Source organism: Scyliorhinus torazame, chromosome 7, assembly GCF_047496885.1.
Source record: "Scyliorhinus torazame isolate Kashiwa2021f chromosome 7, sScyTor2.1, whole genome shotgun sequence".
Classification (NCBI taxonomy): Eukaryota; Metazoa; Chordata; class Chondrichthyes; order Carcharhiniformes; family Scyliorhinidae; genus Scyliorhinus; species Scyliorhinus torazame.
Window position 1 is genome coordinate 117,438,821 of NC_092713.1, and position 20,816 is coordinate 117,459,636.

The 20,816-nt window shown below is 58.7% G+C and overlaps 1 protein-coding gene across 1 annotated transcript in view; it reads right to left on the reverse strand.

Annotated features, from left to right (window-relative positions):
• Window positions 1-20,816, reverse strand: part of fam151a (family with sequence similarity 151 member A) — a 69,255-nt gene that overhangs the window by 21,581 nt on the left and 26,858 nt on the right. The window contains exon 4 of the mRNA XM_072511348.1: window positions 19,248-19,410. Within this exon, the coding sequence (XP_072367449.1) occupies window positions 19,248-19,410 (163 nt within the window). The remainder of the gene's footprint in view (window positions 1-19,247; window positions 19,411-20,816) is intronic.

The window sequence follows — 20,816 nt, forward strand, 5'->3', positions numbered from 1 at the left end:
TACTTATTTCACAGTACAGCAATATCCCTTTTGGAAATGTCATTCCTCAGCAGGAAAAGGATGCCTTCAGCTAGCTGGGATTGTCAGAGATAATTGTTCAAAAGGAAGAGCAATATGAAACATAAAAACACCGTTTTAAACACAAGCAGTTCCTAATCAATGATTCCCAGCTATTAAGTAGCCACAAGGTACATGATTATAAACCGACAAGAGTTTAATTTTTTTTCACTTTATGATAGATTAGATTCAGCCCATGACCCACACTCACAGGGGCCCATTATTATTTACTTCTTTTGTTCAGGAAACTGGCGACATCCTGGATCAGAATCTAGTCATTGACTATCGTCCTTATCCCTTGATTAAATGTCTGTCATTCATTCCAGGGATTCATTATTCTATATGTAAATCTTCCAAACCCCTTCAATAGTTTCCGGTCTGTAATCGCAGAGAGTTATTAGATACTAGGACCAGATTTTTTTTATCAGAAAGCTATAATTACACTGGACAGGAATTAGCTTTCTGTAGAATTGGAACAAATGTATATTCCTCCCACTTTGAGTACAGAAAATTGAACCATGTAATGCAAGTTCTTCTGGTACTACAAAGGCCTATTTGTCTTTCCCAGGGGACAGTTGGCATTACTGACTGCTACCTGCCCAGCCTACATGGCATTCTCCATTGTTATGGGGCCAAATAGCTGTGACCCCTGTGTGCCCGAACATTGGGAATTGGTGCTATCCTGACGTCACACAGCCCAGTGTTATGATGTGTTGCCAGGATTCCATATTTGGCACCACCTGTGTTGAAAGATAGGCCCCACAAAACTGTTACTGTATTTAGAAGGCCAGGCACCCTGATTGCAGGCAAGTTAAATTATTGGAGCTTTTATTATTGGAAAGTGCCTGAAAATACTCTGGAGAGTTTTTTGGTGATGTTTCGGTGCATTTGCCAATGTTGCCACACCCTCGCAGGATAGCAGAAGAATAAGTGGCCTGTGCTAACACATTGGCAGTAATGTCCTCATACCCTTAGCCCATGTGTCTGCAACACAAGAAGGTAGAGCAGAGATTGTGGAGAGAGAAAATGCTACACCATGTCCTCTGCTAAGTTGGAGACAAACCCCTCCATGTTCCTTAACAGTGACAAGAGGTTGACTAGCAGACTAGCAAATGCAGCCCACATCTTGGTGTTCAGACACATTTGTCATTGTTACAGGCTGTCCCTTGATTTGAGGATGACGTCAAATCAGGCTCATGAGTTTCTCCTATTGATCTTCATGAACTGAACCCGCCGATTCTTAACCCACGGATCTCTCGTTACATGTGGCAGGATGTCCCACGAGATAGTGAGATCTGGGAGTGCAGAATTTGCTTCCTTTCATTCCCTTCTTTGCCGCTGATCTGCCTCATCATTAAAACATTGTGACTCAAAGCATGATGGAGTTTGATGGGCAGGTTGTCACCAATTTGAACGATTGGTAACAATCTCCTCCTGTTCACTAATGTCGATGCTTCCACACTTCATGGAGAGCTTCAGTGTCTTTTGAAGTGTTTTCTACGTCCACGTCCCCTCCATTTGAGGTTGAGAAAACACAACTTGGCAGAGGGGTGGGTTCTTGATTTTGTAGGAGTTTTGCCTGAATGCTCGTGCTTCTGGTTTCCAGGACACTAGCAATTGTTTGAAGGTCCTCCCATTGAATCCAGAGGATGCGGCGGAGGCACTGCTGATGGATTTCTCTGGCTGAGTCTCTGATACACAGTCGAGGTCTCAAGGCAGTACAGAAGGTGGCGTTGGCAACTTCTCTGTACACATAGGTCTTTTGTTGATTTGTGGAGGTCCTTGTTGCCACACACTTGCTGTCATAGTGTGTAGAAGGCTGAACCGGCACAGCTGATCCCGTGTTGGATCTCCTCTCAGCTTTTGAGAGATGTGCCTGTTTAGGTATGGTAAGTGCTTAGACTATTCCAGCCCCTCTCTTTTGACATATATGGGTGGTGGAATAGGAGGCTGACCAGGTGTGGGTCAACTTAAAGAGTTTTGTTTTGGCAACATTGTAGAGCAGATTGAGTTTCTTGTATGCAGAATTGAGGATTTAGGAGGAAAAATAACTCCACCCCACTTCCTGACTTAAAAAATGCGACAGCTGTAACTATCTTCAAGAAGGGAAATTAAATCATGCTATTCAAAATATTTCCCACTTGTCCATTGCGAGTGGCAGTTTGTGTGTGTCTGAAAACAGGAACTCAGAAGGGGAAGGTTGGTGTGAGAGAAGTGGTGGATAGCAGGATGAGCGTGAGCTGCAAGTTGAAAAGGGGAAAAGAGCACAAAGGTACTCCATCTGAAACATTCTCAGTGATGCCGAATGCCGCAAACTCGATCACAGCTGGCCCCATGATGATGAGAACTATCTCCTCTGTAGGGCTCAGGAGACACAAACGTCCTTGTCCCCCACCAGATTGGCTTTGCTGCTTTCTATGCCATGTGTGCGAGGGAGAGAAGAGCATCAATGATTGGGTAGTGCCGTGTTTGGGAGACACAGCTGAATAGTTGGAGGTATATGCAAGCAGAGAGGTGGGTATGAGACTAGCAGTTTTGATATGAGTGTGAGGCTGAGTATCTGGAGAGGAGGCATAAATCATGATTTCCAGTGAGACTTGCTGGGTGAATGACGGGTGTGGTACCTTAACCAGCATTAGGATTTGGTGGAGTGATGGGCGGGAGAAGTTCCGTGAAGATGCATTCACTGGCATAGAACCATAGAATCCCTACAGTGCAGAAGGATGCCATTCAGTCCATCGAGTCTGCACCAACCCTCTGAAAGAGAACCCCACCCAGGCCCAATCCCCTTCCCCATCCCCACCTAATATTTGGACACTAAGGGGCAATTTAGCAGACCAATCCATCTAACCTGCACATCTTTGGAATGTGGGAGGAAACCGGGACATCCAGAAAAAACCTACTACACGGGAAGAAAGTGCAAACTCCTCATAGACAGTCACCCAAGGTCAGAATCGAACCCGGGTCCCCGATGCTGAGGCAACAGTGCTAACCACTGTGTCATCATGCCGCATGAACCATTGCACAATGCCATTTGAGCTCTTGTGGCATTGCTGTCAACTCCTAGGTTCCAGACTCTGGGAGTTGACCTCCCTTTGAGAGGCCACTTTGAGGGTTAACACTTCCTTTGAGAGTGGGACTTGAAAGTGAGCTGGTCTCCTGTGAGGCCATGGTCTGTCTCTCCTCATGTCTACCTACTTCACTAATGCTTCCAGTACTGCAATCAGTCAGTCTGGATTCCTCGGGTTTGATCAGTTTTTTCCTGCAGCAATCCATTTGTGCAACTTCCCTTTAAAAAAACAATGTGCCTTTAAGAAAGAGCAGACTGCCTGTACGTGGTCTGCAGTAACATTGCTCAGGCCTCCTGCTGTGTAGAGAGCTCGCCAGTAGTGATGAGGAGAGAGAAGGTGAGGAGGTACTAAAATCATTCAGATGAGGTGGGTAGATTAATTTTATGTCTCACCCACCTTGAACTCAGAACGAAGTCTTACAACACCAGGTTAAAATCCAACAGGTTTGTTTCGATGTCATCGAAACAAACCTGTTGGACTTTAACCTGGTGTTGTAAGACTTCGTACTGTGCTCACCCCACTCCACATCATGGCCACCTTGAACTGAACAGGGGCAGGCACATTGCAAATTGTGGCCTCCCCCCCTCCACCAACCTGAAAGTCACAAAACATGAATTTCAGGTTTTTGACGTGATAACTGGATTTCTGCCAGACTTAAATTGGCAGAGCTGTAAAAAGCTTATGGGTTCTTATCGACATGTGACAAGACTGCAACTATAGTTAAATCATGTGACTGTTATTAAGGAACTGAAAGATCTGATAGAAAATACTACAGGAATTTCAGTTAAAAGGTGGATTTTTAAGCGTTACTTGAACAATACACAGATAGTACTCAGAAAACATTTTACTAAAGCTCTGTGTCTGTCAGGAGATTTAAAGTTACAGAACAGGGGCGAGATTCTCCGACCCGGTCGCCATGGGCCGCCGTGAATTCTGCCCCCGCCGCCCGCCGAATTCTCCGAAGGGAGAAAAGTCGGCGGGGCGTCAATCGTGCCGCACACCTCGGAGAATGGCCCGGGTGGACGCAAGGCAATGGATTTCGGGGCTGCCGATATTCTCCCGTCCGGATGGGCCGAAGTCCCGCCGACGTGATCATGGGTCACGTCGGCGTAAATCAAACCACCTATTAATTGGCGTCAACCAGTGCTCATGGTTGATGCCGACCAGCGTGGAGGTGGGTGACGGCCTGGGGGGTTGGCCGCTGGAGAGGCGATGGCGTGGCCGCAGTCTGTATGTGTGGGGGAGAGGTGTGTCCGGGGGATTGCCGGGAGGGGGGGGGCTGAGTGCCGGGGACGGGAGGATACTGCCGGGGGGGGGGCGTCCGTGCCGGGTAGGGGGACGAGGGGGTGTCCTTGCCGGGGAGAGGGTGTCCGTGCCGGGGGTCATTGCCGGGGAGGGGGAGGGGGGGGGGGGGGGGTCCGTGCAAGGGAGGGGGACGGGGGGTCCGTGCAAGGGTGTGGGACAGGGGTCCGTGCCGGGGAGGGGGGCAGGGAGGTGCGTGCCGGGGAGGGGGACGGGGGTGGGTCCGTGCCGGGGAGGGGGACGGGGGTGGGTCCGTGCCGGGGAGGGGGGCGTGGAGGTGCATGCCGGGGTGGGGGGGGCGTGGAGGTGCGTGCCGGGGAGGGGGACGGGGGGTGTCCGTGCCGGGGAGGTGGACAGCGGGGTCCATGCCGGGGGGGGGGGGGTCCGTGCCGGGGGGGGGGCAAGAGAGGGTTCCGTGCCGGGGAGGGGGTCTGGGAGGTGCGTGCCGGGGAGGGGGACGTAGGTGGGTCCGTGCCGGGGAGGGGGACGTGGAGGTGCGTGCCGGGGAGGGGGGCAGGGAGGTGCGTGCCGGGGAGGGGGTCGTGGAGGTCCGTGCCGGGGAGGGGGACGGGAATCATCCGTGCCGAGGAGGGGGACGGGGGGGTGATCAGTGCCGGGGAGGGTGACAGGGTGGGGGGGGGGGGGGGGGGGGTGGTGTCCGTGCCGGGGAGGGGGACGGGGGGGGGGGGGGGGTCCGTGCAAGGGAGGGGGACGGGGGGGGGGGGGGGGGAGAGACGGGGCCGTGCCGGGGAGGGGGACGGGGATCCGTGCCGGGGAGGGGCGCGGGGTGGGTCCGTGTCGGGGAGGGGCGCGGGGGTCCGTGTCGGGGAGGGGGGCAGGGAGGTGCGTGCCGGGGAGGGGGGGCAGGGAGATGCGTGCCGGGGAGGGGGACGGGGGTGGGTCCGTGCCGGGGAGGGGGGGCGTGGAGGTGTGTGCCGGGGAGGGGGGCAGGGAGGTGCGTGCCGGGGAGGGGGACGGGGGTGGGTTCGTGCCGGGGAGGGGGGGCGTGGAGGTGCGTGCCGGGGAGGTGGACAGCGGGGTCCATGCCGGGGGGGAGAGGGGGGGGTCCGTGCCGGGGGGGGGGCAAGAGAGGGTTCCGTGCCGGGGAGGGGGTCTGGGAGGTGCGTGCCGGGGAGGGGGACGTAGGTGGGTCCGTGCCGGGGAGGGGGACGTGGAGGTGCGTGCCGGGGAGGGGGGCAGGGAGGTGCGTGCCGGGGAGGGGGTCGTGGAGGTCCGTGCCGGGGAGGGGGACGGGGATGGTCCGTGCCGAGGAGGGGGACGGGGGGGTGATCAGTGCCGGGGAGGGTGACAGGGTGGGGGGGGGGGGGGTGGTGTCCGTGCCGGGGAGGGGGACGGGGGGTCCGTGCAAGGGAGGGGGACGGGGGGGAGACGGGGCCGTGCCGGGGAGGGGGACGGGGATCCGTGCCGGGGAGGGGCGCGGGGGGGGGGGTCCGTGTCGGCGAGGGGCGCGGGGGTCCGTGTCGGGGAGGGGGGCAGGGAGGTGCGTGCCGGGGAGGGGGGCAGGGAGGTGCGTGCCGGGGAGGGGGGCAGGGAGGTGCGTGCCGGGGTGGGGGGCAGGGAGGTGCGTGCCGGTTTGGGGGGGCGTGGAGGTGCGTGCCGGGGAGGGGGACGGTGGGGGGTCCGTGCCGGGGAGGGGGACGGTGGGGGGTCCGTGCCGGGGAGGGGGACGGTGGGTCAGTGCTGGGGAGGGGGGGGTCCGTGCCGGGGGGGGGTCAGTGCTGGGGAGGGACGCGGGGGCTCCGTGCCGGGGGGGGGGGGGGGGGGGGGGGGTCCGTGCCGGGGGGGACGACAGGTGGGGGGTCAGTGCCGAGGAGGGGGACAGGGGACGGGGGGTCCGGTGCCGGGGAGGGACGCGGTGGGGGGGTCCATGCCGGGGGGGGGTCCATGCCGGGGAGGGGGGGTGCGAGGGCAAGTAAGTTGGTCCACCTGCTAATGTCCATGTTGCCCTGGAGGAGGAGCGTGCCAGAGAGGCGGCGCAGGCTGCGCAGAGGGGCAGGTGGCAGCCGACCAGGCTGGAGGGACACCCGCCCGACCGGACGAGGAGGGGGAGGAGGACGTCGCGGCCCCACGGCAACGGAGGCATCCGAGGACGCCCCGTGTGTACTGGCCCCGGCTGTCGTACCAGGACCTCACGGACCGGGAATGCAGGAGGAGACTCCGGATGAGCCTGGAAACCGTTGCACACATCTGCCACATGCTGGCACACCTGTCACCGCGTGGCACTGGCGGGGGGACACCCTCTCCACGTGTCCATCAAGGTTACGGTGGCCGACGTCCGGTGACGGCGGGCGGGAGGCGGCCGCACAATGGAGGGCTCCCGGTCGGCAACGGCATTTTCGGGGCTTTAAGCCCGGTCCCATGGTCCACGGAGGCGGCAGAAGCAGGGAGAAGGCACGGAGGAAGCACAGTGAAGACACAGGAGGAAAAAAGGAACAAAGAAAAATGTCGAGGGTGAGCAAGAAAATGGCCGGAAAAAAAACAGCTGGAGGTCCGTCGGGGAGTGGAAAGGTCACCGCGGGGGTCACCAGGAAAAATGGAGGCTGGAGCACCAGGGAAGGCCGCACTGCTTACGGCTGAAGAAATAACTAAGGTGAATGCTGCGGAATTTGAAAAGCAGTTGGCGCAGATTGCGAAATGCATGGAGATGGTGAGGAAGGAGATGAGGGAGGTTTTGAGTGTGCTGGTGGAGGAGGCGGTTTCCCCGGTGACGAAGACGGTGGCGAGCGCAGTGGCGGAGGTGCGAGAACAAGGGGAGGCGCTGAAGGAAGTGGAGGAGACGTTATTGCAGCACGGTGATCAACTTGCCTCGATGGGGAAAGAGATGCGGAAGGTGATGGACATTAACAAGGATCTGCGAGGAAAAATGGAAGACCTGGAAAACAGATCCAGGCGACAGAATTTGAGGATTGTGGGGCTGCCCGAAGGAGTTGAAGGACCGAAGCCGACTGAGTATTTTGTCGCGATGCTGGCAAAATTATTGGGGGAGGGGGAGGATCCCTCCCGATATGAACTAGATCGGGCTCATCGGTCGTGGAGGCCTCTACCAAAGGCGAGTGAGCCGCCAAGGGCAGTGACTCTGTGCTTCCGTAAGTACAGGGTGAAGGAGAAGGTCCTGAGCTGGGCCAAGCAGAAGCGGGTGGTGCAGTGGGCTGGAGCTGGTATACGTGTATACCAGGACTTTACGGTGGAGCTGGCAAGGAGGCGGGCTGCCTTCAACCGGGTGAAGAGGGCACTGTACATTAGCAAGGTGCGGTGCGGCATTGTATATCCAGCGAAGCTGAGGGTGACTTACAAGCTCAGGGACTTTTATTTTGGAACGGCGGAAGCAGCGGAGGAGTTTGCGAAAGCAGAAGGACTGTGGCAGACTGACAAATTGAGGAATGGCCATGTGCCGATGTAACCTCATAACTGTATTTTCTTCTTTTTTGTATCACTGCGCGCGGTTGTAGAGACAAAAGGAGCCAATGTGGTATATATTTGGACGAGGGAAGGGACGGGACGTTCACTCGAAATGAGAGTTCTTTGGGGTGTAGGTGGATATGCGGGGTTTGTGTGCTAAAAGGGGATCTTTGGGCTTTCCTAGGGCCGGGCAAGTGGGAAAGGGACCCGGGCGGGGGCCTCCACGCTGGCCTGTTTAAGCCGGCCAGTGAACGGGAGTGAGGTGGGGGGAGGGGCTGCGGCCATCGGAGCCTGGCAGAACAGGGTCCGAGTGGTCTAGCCGGGGTGGAAAGTTGGGGGGGAAGGAACAGAGGTTGGGAGGAGGAGTTTTACAAGAGGCAGTGGACAGGAGGAGCTGGAGACCTGCGGTGGGGTGGGGGGGGGGGTGGGGGAAGCTGTGTAAGATTAAGGGTGACTATGGGTAATCCCTGATTCCTTTTTGCCATTTGTTTATGTAAACATGCGGGTTGAGGTTTGGGGGTTGGTGGGTAGATGGGATCGTTGTTATTATGGGGACTGACATATCTTGCTGATTATTGTTGATGGATGTAAATGTGGGAGTAAATGTGAAAAAGGAGAATAAAAAATATTTTAAAAAAGAAAGGTTATTCCAGGCACCGAGTGGGGACCTGTCCAGCATATCGCAGACATCGGTGCACCGCATCCGGGCAGTGACAGACGCCCTATATGCCATTACGCACCGCTACATCCGCTTCCCTGTGGACCGGGCCAGCCAAGATGCCCGGGCCGTGGGCTTCTCTGCCGTGGCCGGGTTCCCCATGGTCCAGGGCGCGATCGATGGGATGCACGTTGCCGTGCGGCCACCTGCAGATAACAGGGCCGTGTTCACCAATAGGAAGGGGACCTATTCGATGAACGTACAGGTGGTCTGCGACCACTGCATGATGATCCTGCACGTCTGCGTCCGTTACACGGGCAGTGTACATGACTCATACGTGTTGCCGCGGTCATACATCCCCGGCGTGTACGAGGGACGCCATCCCCGGCTGAGGGGCTGGTTGCTGGGCGACAGGGGCTACCCATTGCGATCTTGGCTGATGACGCCTATACGGAGGCCACGCAATGAGGTGGAGAACCGCTAAAATGATGCCCATGTAGCGACAAGGGGAGTGATAGAGAGGTGCTTTGGCGTGCGGAAGATGCGTTTCAGGTGCCTGGACCTCTCTGGGGGCGCCCTCCAGTATCGGTCAGATAGGGTCGGTCGCATCATTGTGGTGTGCTGCGTCCTGCACAATATAGCCCAGCAGAGGACAGCGGGGTGGAGGAGCAGCAGGAAGAGGCGCAGTCCTCCCCAGATGAGGGGGATGGGGGCAATGGTCAGGGCAGACGGGCTAGACATGGGCGGGTGGCTGTCCACCGTTACCGGCTGGGCTAGTGGGCACGGGATAGGCTGATAGACGCCCGCTTCAGACTAGATGGGCGTGGGAATCGGGTAGTATGGCCACAGGCCGCACACCATGGCAACACCCGACCACCCACACCCATCCACCCACCCAGCACCCTCACCCCAACCCCACCCGCATGCACACCACCCCCCCATTGAAGATCCACCTGCGGCACAACGGCCGGGCTCACACAGTTGCCGGTGGACGCGTGTCTATTGCAGGCCATGGAGGATGATGACAACCCGCCCTGCGGTGAGCTCCTGGCTCCACATCGTTGGACTATGTCTGACCCATGGCCACAGTACCACCATCCACCCGGACCATCCCTGCATGCGGCTGTGACACTGCAGCGCACGGTCCCGTCCTCTGCCCGGGGGGATGTTGATGGCAGCCCAGGGGGAAAGGGGCAGACTCACCTGGGGCTGAGGTAAGACCACCCCTCACACACACACTTGCGCTCAACGTACATGACACCCCCGTACGCTTTGGACAGAACACAAAGGCAGCTTCTGTAGGTGTAACATTGACTTTAATAACCAAAGGAGTTCATGCACGTGCCCTAGCCCCTAAAACTCATCCGTGCCCTGCACCCGTGCCAATTTACTCAGTGTCTAATTGTTTGGCCGTACGGGCCCTTTGACTACGCCTAGGTGGTTCCCCAGACGGTACAGCAGAACTGGAGGTGGACTCCTGTGATTCCTACCCTCTGACACGGGATCCCTTTGGTGGCCGTTTCCTGGGGCGTCCTGGCCTAGATGGGCCAGGCTGCGGCCCGGGCGACTGGGATGGCGAACTGCCAGCCTGTCCTGCCCGTTGCCCACCCGATGCACCTGGGACAGAAGGCGGGGGAGCCCGAGGTGTTGAGGTGTTCCGGGACCTCCCCTACAGTGGGACCCGGAACGGGCCCCAGCACCTCCTCCTCCCTCTGGGTGCCCGATGGCCCCCAGGCCTCTACATGGGTGGGGGATGCGAACGGACTGGCAACCCGATGCCCCCCCGACATCTGGCGCTGCCAGTCCTGGAGGCCTGTGCTGGTATCGACAGGGGTCTGCAGGTTTGCAGCCATGGAGCTCAGGGGGTTGGCAATCCCTGTCTGTGACTGTGCGACGCCGGCTCGCACATGAGCAATGGCGCCGATGCCCTCAGCGATGGCCTGCTGAGACTGGGCCATGGCCTGCTGAGACTGGGCCATGGCCTGCAGAGACTGGGCCATGGCCTGCAGAGACTGGGCCATGGCCTGCAGAGACTGGGCCATGGCCTGCAGAGACTGGGCCATGGCCTGCAGAGACTGGGCCATGGCCTGCAGAGACTGGGCCATGGCCTGCAGAGACTGGGTCATGGCCTGCAGAGACTGGGTCATGGCCTGCAGAGACTGGGTCATGGCCTGCAGAGACTGGGCCATGGCCTTCAGAGACTGTGCCACGTGGTTGAGCCCCTCTGCCATCTGCCACTGGCGCTGGCTCATGGCCTCCTGTGAGAGGGCAACCATGTCCCGGGCCACAGATGCCGCCTGCACGGAAAGCCCCAGGCCTCGTAAACCGCTCCCCATGTCGGACACCCGCCACCCGTGCGGTGTCGGCTTGGGTGGCACGCATGACTGGCACCACTGCCAGCTCCTGGACGCGGGTGGACTCCTCCACCTGCGACTGCAGCCGCCGCAAGCCGGCCGTCACCCTCTTCGCTCGTCTCAGGTTCGGTGGTTGCATCGGACCTATGGGTGGGTCTGGTAACTCCAGGAACCCGGGATCCATCTGGGCAGCTGATGTTCGCTTGGGCTGGGCTGCCCTCCAACCGCCCGGCCCCTCTGCTGCTCCTACCTCCACCTGCTGTACCGGGACAGCTGTGTTGTGCGCACCAGTGAGTGTACCAGACGACTCATCACTAAAGTGCCCAACCGAGGTGAGCGTCTCTGCGATGGTGGAGGGTGTTGGTGACAGCAGTGGCGTTGTGTGGTGCGCATCGTCCGACTCTGAGTCCATGGCACTTTGGGGTGGCGGTTCGTCTCCGCCCATCCAATCTGTGTCACTGTCCTGTCTTTCAGTTTCCTGGGTAGGGATGTCCTGGGTAGGGGTGTCCTGGGTAGTGGTTTCGTGGCTCGGCTGTGACGGGGGCCTGTGGCTGCCCCACTCGTCGCTGGGTGGCACACGCCTGCGTCGCCGCACCCGCATGAGACAGGGGCGTCGTCTCCCTGTTGCTCCAGGTCTCTCCGTCTCCCGTGGTCTCCGAGGGGCATCATGCGGACGTCGCATGCCAGAGGGTCCGGGTCTCTCCGTCTCCCGTGGTCTCCGAGGGGCATCATGCGGGCGGTCTGCATCTGTGGGGATGGGTGCCTCGACGTTTGCTCCTGCGATACACAATGAAGCATGCATGGTTAGACACGCAGGCAGTGATCAGGTGATATGGGGGAGGGGGGATATGGGGGAGGGGGGACGGGCTGTCGGTGGCTCACTTGCTGGTGGGCCCCCGACCTCTGCATCAGCAACCTCCCGGTCCTCAGGTCCGCCAGCCAGTTCCAGGGCCCTTTCCTCATGTTCGGTCAGTGGCCTCTCATCAGCGGGGCCTCCTCCAGTCCTCACATGCTCCCTATTGTTGTGTGCGCGCTTCTCCTGTGGGGGGTGGTGGCAGGGGTAAAAGGCAACAGTGTTAGACAGGTATATGAATGCACGCCATCGGTTGCGCTTGTATTGCAGAGGTTAAGGTTCGGGCTGGATTCACTTGGGGATATGGGCGGGGGGGATATGGGGGAGGGGGGGGATATGGATAATCGGGCAGGGAGGGGGGACTCACCCTGGCTGCCCTGACAAGGTTGTTCACCTTCTTGTGGCACTGGGTGCCTGTCCGTGGTGTCAGGGCCACAGCGGTGACGGCCTCTGCCACCTCCCTCCACAGACGCCGGCTGTGGCGTGGGGCGACTCTGCGGCCGTGCCCGGGATACAGGGCCTCCCTCCTCTGCTCCACTGCGTCCAGGAGCGCCTCCACATCCCGTGACTCGAACCTCGGGGCTGAGCGGCGGCCAGCCATCCGGTCGGGTCTTCTGGTCGGGTGGGGGGAGCAGCGCGTCCTTAATGAGCCGTCACGCCGTGCGGCGCGTATGACGCAGCACGGCGTGAACCACGTGAGCCAGCGTGGATAGCGTCACGTCGCTGCTAGCCCATTCCGGGCCGGAGACTTAGCGACGTTTGGGGCGGCGTGATGCAGGTGGGATTTGCGCCGTTTTTGGCGCCGGTTGGCGGACATCGCGCCGATAATGGAGAACTTTGCCCCTGTTCTTTTAAGGGAAGCATTAGGTCCTATGGGCGCATGTTCGAGTAGCAGCTCCTGCAAGGGGAATAAGGGAAGTGAAAAGAATCTCTTGTTCCTTACTCTCAATAGAAATGCTGATCTACGTGGAGTTAGTCTCCAATGCTTAGCCGTTGCTGGCAGTGAGTGATCACAGGTTCCTTGACCATTCAGAGTTTTATTGCTGAATCCAGTGCAGTTTAAAAAAAGATCTCAGGCACATGTTGAGCAATGAACTGTGTAAAGAGGGTGAGCTGGATACATGCACATATGGAAATTCAATCAATTCTTGGCCCATTGCTGCATGGTTCCCAGGGTCTGATGATGACACTGCAGCAGGTCTATACATCACCTTAAAATGGTCACAGCACAGGCAGCAACTTCAGGAGAGTGTCACTCAAGTGGACCCCACCATTGCAATTGTTTGTTGACGGTTCTACATTTGGAAAAATTTAAATACAAAAAGAAAATATTTTCTCTACAACGGGAAGTGTTACAACATAGGGGGAGATAATGGTGTAGTGGTAATCCCAGGGAACATGGGGCGAAAGTCTCCGTTATCGGCACAAAGTCCGCCGATCGGCGCAAAAAACGGCGCAAATCCGACTTGCGTCACGCCGCAAAAATCGTCGCGAAGTCTCCAGCCCGAAATGGGCTAGCAGCGACGTGACGGGATCTGCGCTTGCTCACGTGGTTCACGCCGTGCAGCGTCATACACGCCGCACGGCGTGACGAGTCACATCGACGCGCTGCTCCCCCCCCACCCGACCGGAACACCCGACCGGATGGCTGGCCGCCGCTCAGCCCCGAGGTTCGAGTCACGGGATGTGGAGGCGCTCCTGGACGCAGTGGAGCAGAGGAGGGAGGCCCTGTATCCCGGGCACGGCCGCAGAGTTGCCCCACGCCACAGCCGGCGTCTGTGGAGGGAGGTGGCAGAGGCCGTCACCGCTGCGGCCCTGACACCACGGACAGGCACCCAGTGCCACAAGAAGGTGAACGACCTCGTCAGAGCAGGCAGGGTGAGCCTCCCCCCTGCCCGATATCCATATCCCCCTCCCCCATATCCCCCCTGACCCATATCTCCCCTAACCCATATCCCCCCTCCCCAATATCCCGCCTCTCCCCCCTCCCCCATATCCCCCCTCCCCCATAACCCCCATATCCCCAAGTGAATCCAGCCCTAACCTTAACCTCTGCAATACACGCGCAACCGAAGGCGTGCATTCATATACCTGCCTAACACTGTTGCCTTTTACCCCTGCCACCCCCCCCCGCCCCTCCCCGCCACAGGAGAAGCGCGCACACAACACCAGGGAGCATGTGAGGACTGGAGGAGGCCCCGCTGATGAGAGGCCACTGACCGAACACGAGGAAAGGGCCCTGGAACTGGCTGGCGGACCTGAGGACCGGGAGGTTGCTGATGCAAAGGTCGGGGGCGTACTAGCAAGTGAGCCACCGACAGCCCGTCCCCATGTCCCCCCTCCCCTATATCCCCCTGCCCCATATCACCTGATCACTGCCTGTGTGTCTAACCATGCATGCTTCATTGTGTATCGCAGGAGCAAACGTCGAGGCACCCATCCCCGCAGATGCAGACCGCCCGCAGGATGCCCTTCGGAGACCACGGGAGACGGAGAGACACGGACCCTCCGGCATGCGACGCCCGCAGGATGTCCCTTGGAGACCACGGGAGACGGAGAGACCTGGAGCAACAGGGAGACGACGCCCCCGTCACGTGCGGGTGCGACGGCGCAGGCGTGTGCCACCCAGCGACGAGAGGGGCAGCCACAGGCCCCCGTCACAGCCGAGCCAGGACACCACTACCCAGGACACCCCTACCCAGGACACCCCTGCCCGGGACAGCACTACCCAGGAAGACGAAATACCGGACAGTGAGTCAGAGTGGATGGGTGGAGACGAACCCCCACCCCAAAGTGCCATGGACTCTGAGTGGGACGAAGAGCACGACACAACGCCGCTGCTGTCACCAACACCCTCCACCATCGCAGAGACGCTCACCTCGGTTGGGCACTTTAGTGATGAGGCGTCTGGTACACTCACTGGTGCGCACAACACAGCAGTCCCGGTACAGCAGGTGGAGGTAGGAGCAGCAGAGGGGTCGGGCGGTCGGAGGGCAGCCCAGCCCAAGCGAACATCTGCCACCCAGATGGATCCCGGGTTCCTGGAGTTACCACACCCACACATAGATCCGATGCAACCACCGACCCAGAGACGAGCGAAGAGGATGACGGGCGGCTTGCGGCGGCTGCGGTCGCAGGTGGAGGAGTCCACTCGCGTCCAGGAGCTGGGAGTGGTGCCGGTCATGCGTGCCACCCAGGCCGACACCGCACGGGTGGCGTCCGCGGTGGAGGCAATGAGTGCGACGGTGTCAGACATGGGGAACGGTTTGCGAGGCCTGGGGCTTTCCGTGCAGGCGGCGTCTGTGGCCCACGATATGGCTGCCCTCTCACAGGAGGCCATGATCCAGTGCCAGCACCAGATGGCAGAGGCGCTCAACGCCATGGCCCAGTCTCTGCAGGCCATGGCCCAGTCTCTGCAGGCCATAGCACAGTCTCAGCAGGCCATAGCCCAGTCTCAGCAGGCCATAGCCCAGTCTCAGCAGGCCATCGCTAAGGGCATCGGCGCCAGTGGCCATGTGCGAGCCGGCGTCGCACTGTCACAGACAGGGTTTGCCAACCCCCTGGGCTCCATGGCTGCAAACCTGCAGACCCCTGTCGATACCAGCACGGGCCTCCAGGACTGGCCTCCAGGATGGCCAGTCCGTTCGCATCCCCCACCCATGTAGAGGCCTGGGGGCCATCGGGCACCCCGAGGGAGGAGGTGGTGGTGTGGTCCGTCCCGGGTCCCCCTGTAGGGGAGGTCCTGGAACACCGCGACACCTCGGACTCCCCCCCCTTCCGTCCCAGGTGCATCGGGTGGGCAACGGGCAGGACAGGCTGGCAGCTCGCCATCCCAGTCGCCTGGGCCGCAGCGTGGCCCATCTAGGCCAGGGCACCCCAGGAAACGGCCACCAAAGGGATCCTGTGTCAGAGGGCAGGAATCACAGGAGTCCACCTCCAGTTCTGCTGTACCGTCTGGGGAACCACGTAGACGTAGTCAAAGGGCCCGTAAGGCCAAACAATTAGACACTGAGTAAGTTGGCACGGGTGCAGGGCACAGATGAGTTTTAGGGGCTAGGGCACGTGCATGAACTCCTTTGGTTATTAAAGTCAATGTTACACCTACAGAAGCTGCCTTTGTGCTCTGTCCAAAGCGTGCGGGGGTGTCATGTACGTTGAGCGCAAGTGTGTGTGTGAGGGGTGGTCTTACCTCAGCCCTAGGTGAGTCTGCCCCTTCCCCCTGGGCTGCCATCAACATCCCCCCGGGCAGAGGACGGGACCGTGCGCTGCAGTGTCACAGCCGCATGCAGGGATGGTTCGGTGGATGGTGGTACTGTGGCCATGGGTCAGACATAGTCCAACGATGTAGAGCCAGGAGCTCATCGCAGGGCGGGTTGTCATCATCCTCCATGGCCTGCAATAGACACGCGTCCACCCGCAGCTGTGTGAGCCCGGCCATTGTGCCGCAGGTGGATCGGCAATGGGAGGGGGGTGTGTGCATGCGGGTGGGGTGGTGAGGGTGCTGGGTGGGTGGATGGGTGGGGGGTGTGGGTGGTCGGCTGTTGCCATGATGTGCGGTCTTGTGGTACTACCCGATTCCCACGCCCATCTAGTCAGTGAAGCGGGCGGCTATCAGCCTGTCCCGTGCCCGCTGGGCCAGCCAGTAACGGTGGACAGCCACCCGCCTGTGTCTACCCCGTCTGCCCTGACCATTGCCCCCATCCCCCTCATCTGGGGAGGACTGCGCCTCTTCCTGCTGCTCCTCCACTCCGCTCTCCTCTGCCTGCAGCACATCGCCCCTCTGCTGGGCTATGTTGTGCAGGACGCAGCACACCACAATGATGTGGCCGACCCTATCTGACCGATACTGGAGGGTGCCCCCAGAGAGGTCCAGGCACCTGAAACGCAGCTTCAGCATGCCAAAGCACCTCTCTATCACTCCCCTTGTCGCTACATGGGCATCATTGTAGCGGTTCTCCGCCTCTTGCGTGGCCTCCGTATAGGCGTCATCAGCCACGATCGCAATGGGTAGCCCCTGTCGCCCAGCAACCAGCCCCTCAGCTGGGGACGGCGTCCCTCGTACATGCCGGGGATGGATGACTGCGACAACACGTATGAGTCGTGTACACTGCCTGGGTAACGGGCGCAGACATGCAGGAACATCATGCGATGGTCGCAGACGACCTGTATGTTCATCGAATAGGTCCCCTTCCTATTGGTGAACACGGCCCTGTTATCTGCAGGTGGCCGCACGGCGACGTGCACCCCATCAATCGCGCCCTGGATCATGGGGAACCCGGCCACGGCAGAGAAGCCCACGGCCCGGGCATCTTGGCTGGCCCGGTCCACAGTGAAGCGGATGTAGCGGTGCGCCATGGCATATAGGGCATCTGTCACTGCCCGGATGCACCGATGTCTGCGATATGCCGGACAGGTCCCCACTCGGTGCCTGGAATGACCCCGTTGCATAAATGTTCAGGGCCACCGTAACCTTGACGGACACGGGGAGAGGGTGTTCCCCGCCAGTGCCACGCGGTGACAGGTGTGCCAGCAGGTGGCAGATGTGTGCCACGGTTTCCCGCCTCATCCGGAGTCTCCTCCTGCATTCCCGGTCCGTGAGGTCCTGGTATGACTGCCGGGGCCGGTACACACGGGGCGCCCTTGGGTGCCTCCGTTGCCGTGGGGCCGCGACGTCCTCCTCCCCCTCCTCGTCCTGTCGGTTAGGTGTCCCTCCAGCCTGGGCGGCTGCCGCCTGCCCCTCTGCGGCAGCCTGCGCCGCCTCTCTGGCACGCTCCTCCTCCTCCTCATCCAGGGCAACATAGACATTAGCGGCTGCCAACATCGCTGGCTGATCGGAAAACATGACGGCCTGGTGGGGGGGGGGGGCGGGGGAATGACGACATGTCATCATTGCCCATATCCCCTCCTCCCCCCAGCCAGGTGGCATGGACCGCATGGGTCCAACTGTTGGAGGCTGGCACCTGGCCAGGTGGACCAACTAACTTGCCCTCGCATCCCCCTCCCCGGCACGGGCCCCCCATCCCCCTCCCCGGCAAGGACAACCCCCCCCCCTCGGCACGGACCCCCCACCCCCCCCTCCGGCACGGACCCCCCATCCTCCTCCCCGGCACGGACCCCATCCCCCTCCCCGGCACGGACCCCCCATCCCCCGCCCCAGCACGGACCCCCCATCCTCCTCCCCGGCACGGACCCCCCATCCCTCCCCGATCCCCATCCCCCTCCCCGGACCCCCCATCCCCCTCCCCGGCACGGGCCCCCCCTCCCCCTCCCCCTCCCCGGCACGGGCCCCCCCTCCCCCTCCCCGGCACGGGCCCCCCTCCCCCTCCCCGGCACGGGCCCCCCCTCCCCCTCCCCGGCACGGGCCCCCCCTCCCCCTCCCCGGCACGGGCCCCCCCTCCCCCTCCCCGGCACGGGCCCCCCCTCCCCCTCCCCGGCACGGGCCCCCCATCCCCCTCCCCGGCACGGGCCCCCCCTCCCCCTCCCCGGCACGGGCCCCCCCTCCCCCTCCCCGGCACGGGCCCCACATCCCCCTCCCCGGCACGGGCCCCCCATCCCCCTCCCCGGCACGGGCCCCCCATCCCCCTCCCCGGCACGGGCCCCCCATCCCCCTCCCCGGCACAGACCCTCCCTCCTCCTCCCCGGCACTGACCCCCCTTCCGGCACTCCCCCGGAGCCCAGCCCACTCTAACCCCCCCCCGCCGCACACACAAACACACAACCCTAGACACACCTCTCCCCACACATTCAGACTGCGGCCACGCCATCGCCTGCCCAGCGGCCAACCCCCCAGGCCGTCACTCACCTCCACGCTGGTCGGCGTGACCCTGGAGCACAGGGTCACGCCGATTAAAAGGAGGTTTGATTTACGTCGATGTGAACGGTCATCACGTCGACGGGACTTCGGCCCATCCAGACGGGAGAATATCGGCAGGCCCAAAATCGGCTGCCTTGCGCACACCCGTGCCATTCTCCGACGTCTGTGGCGCCATTAACGCCCCGCCGACTTTTCTCCCTTCGGAGACTTCGGCAACCGGCGGGGGCGGGATTCACGGTGGCCAACGGCCATTCTCCGACCCTCTGGGGGGTCGGAGAATGACACCCATGAGTTCAAATCGCACTGAAGCTGGTGGGGAATTTAGATTTGACTAATTAATTAAAATTTGGAATTAAAAGCTAGCCTTAACAATAGTGATCATGAAACTATCATTTTTCTTTGTTATGAAAACCCAAATGGGTCACTAATGCCCTTCAGGGAAGGAAACCTGCTGTCCCTAACTGGTCTGGCCTACATATGACTCCAGGTCCACAGCAATGTGGTTGGTTCTTAACCGCCCTCTGAAATGGTTAAGCAAGCCACTCAGTTCAAGGGCAATCAGGGAAGGGCAACAAGTGTTGGCCTTACCAGTGATGCCCACATCCCACAAAATATATATATTTCTTTTTTTAAAGTATGGCTGATGCAAAATAAAAATGAGTGTCCAGTAACTTTGAAGTTGGGTTTGGAAATAGCAGCGCGCCAAGATTAAAGTTACCTGGAGGCATTGACGGGCTGAATGAATCCTGGAACGTTTGGACCAATGAGAATGTCAGCGTTTAACCAGACCGGCCTGTTGAAACTCACTTCATTGTATTTTTTCACCAGGATGTCCAGGGAAGGGTTGACTGCATGAATGCTTTTGAAATCCAGCTTGATACCTAGGAAAATTACATTATTTTTACTTCCTCAGACCCTTTGATATGTCTTTGAACCCTTTCTAATCCAATGGTGTCCATATCTTGGATTCCTCATATTTAACATTCTGGGGTTTCTAATCAATAATCAACCATGTTTATATTGCAGGGTACATTCAAAAGCTCCACTGGCATCAGCCATTCACAAGATTGTGTATGCAAAATATTATTTTGACCTCCATTTTATGAATGCAGATTTTCCCGAATGTTGGGAGTGGTTCATACAAATCGGCCATGAGAAAGTTGCAGTGCTCAACTGTATCGGAAGGGCCAGCATTCATTCCAACTAGATAGAGGAAATACACTGTCCAACACAGCTATTACATCCCCAGTTATTGCTACTACTGTCCTGCCATACACAGCCATTAGATCCATCAGTGGAGGCACTGCTGCTTTAGAAAGATATCCCCTTGCTCGTACTGTAACACTACTGTCCAAGGGTCAACCAGAAAATGCTTTCTATTTTAACATGTATTGATTAACAACTTTGACAAGAAGCCAAGCCTAACTTTGCAATGATGTTTTCAAGATGAGGAAGATGGTCGATGAAGTTAATTCATGCTAATCTTTCACACTAGTGAGAGATTCAAATACCATCAGGGAGCGATTAAAAAATGAAGATGTCACAATTAAGAAGCCAAATAACTGGGAGGGGTTTGAATTATGAGAAAGGGAGAATCCTGATTATGTTTGATGGTCCTTTCCTGTTACTAAAAAAATGAAACGCTTTTACATCTTGAAAACTACAAAATGAAAAAAAATCGTTTTTTTAAAAAAACAAATGGAAATCTTGCTGATTTATCAAAATATTGAGCAGTTATCTGTAATCAAGGATTCTGTGATCCTGAGGCTATGTGTTGACGCCGCAGAAACGCTGTCGAGAATTGTCATAATATACACCAGTATATCATAGTGCAGATACACACACACTGATGGACACACAGCAAGACCAATCAACACACACAACACCGCAGCCAATCACCAGTTAGAGCACACGCACTATAAAGACAGGGGGCATTAGAGTTCCCGCTCATTCGGGATGCAGCCTTCTACAAGGACAAAGCTTACAGCTTACAGCACAGATCCTCACCATGTGCTGAGTGCATAGACTGGTTCGGACAGGCATAGGTCTTTAGTTTAACCTAACATTGTGTTAACCCACAGTGAAAGTATGTTCAACAGTTTCTAACTTAATAAAATAGTGTTGCACTATTTTAAGTGTTGGTGGCCTGTATGTGTTCCACGGATCCAGAGCACCCAACACATCATGATACCAGGAGTTGAGGGATATTAGAACTTCTTAGACTTACCTGCAAGTAATCTGCCTTCCACCAGCATACAGTCATCCTGCAAAATGGACAGCGTCTGCC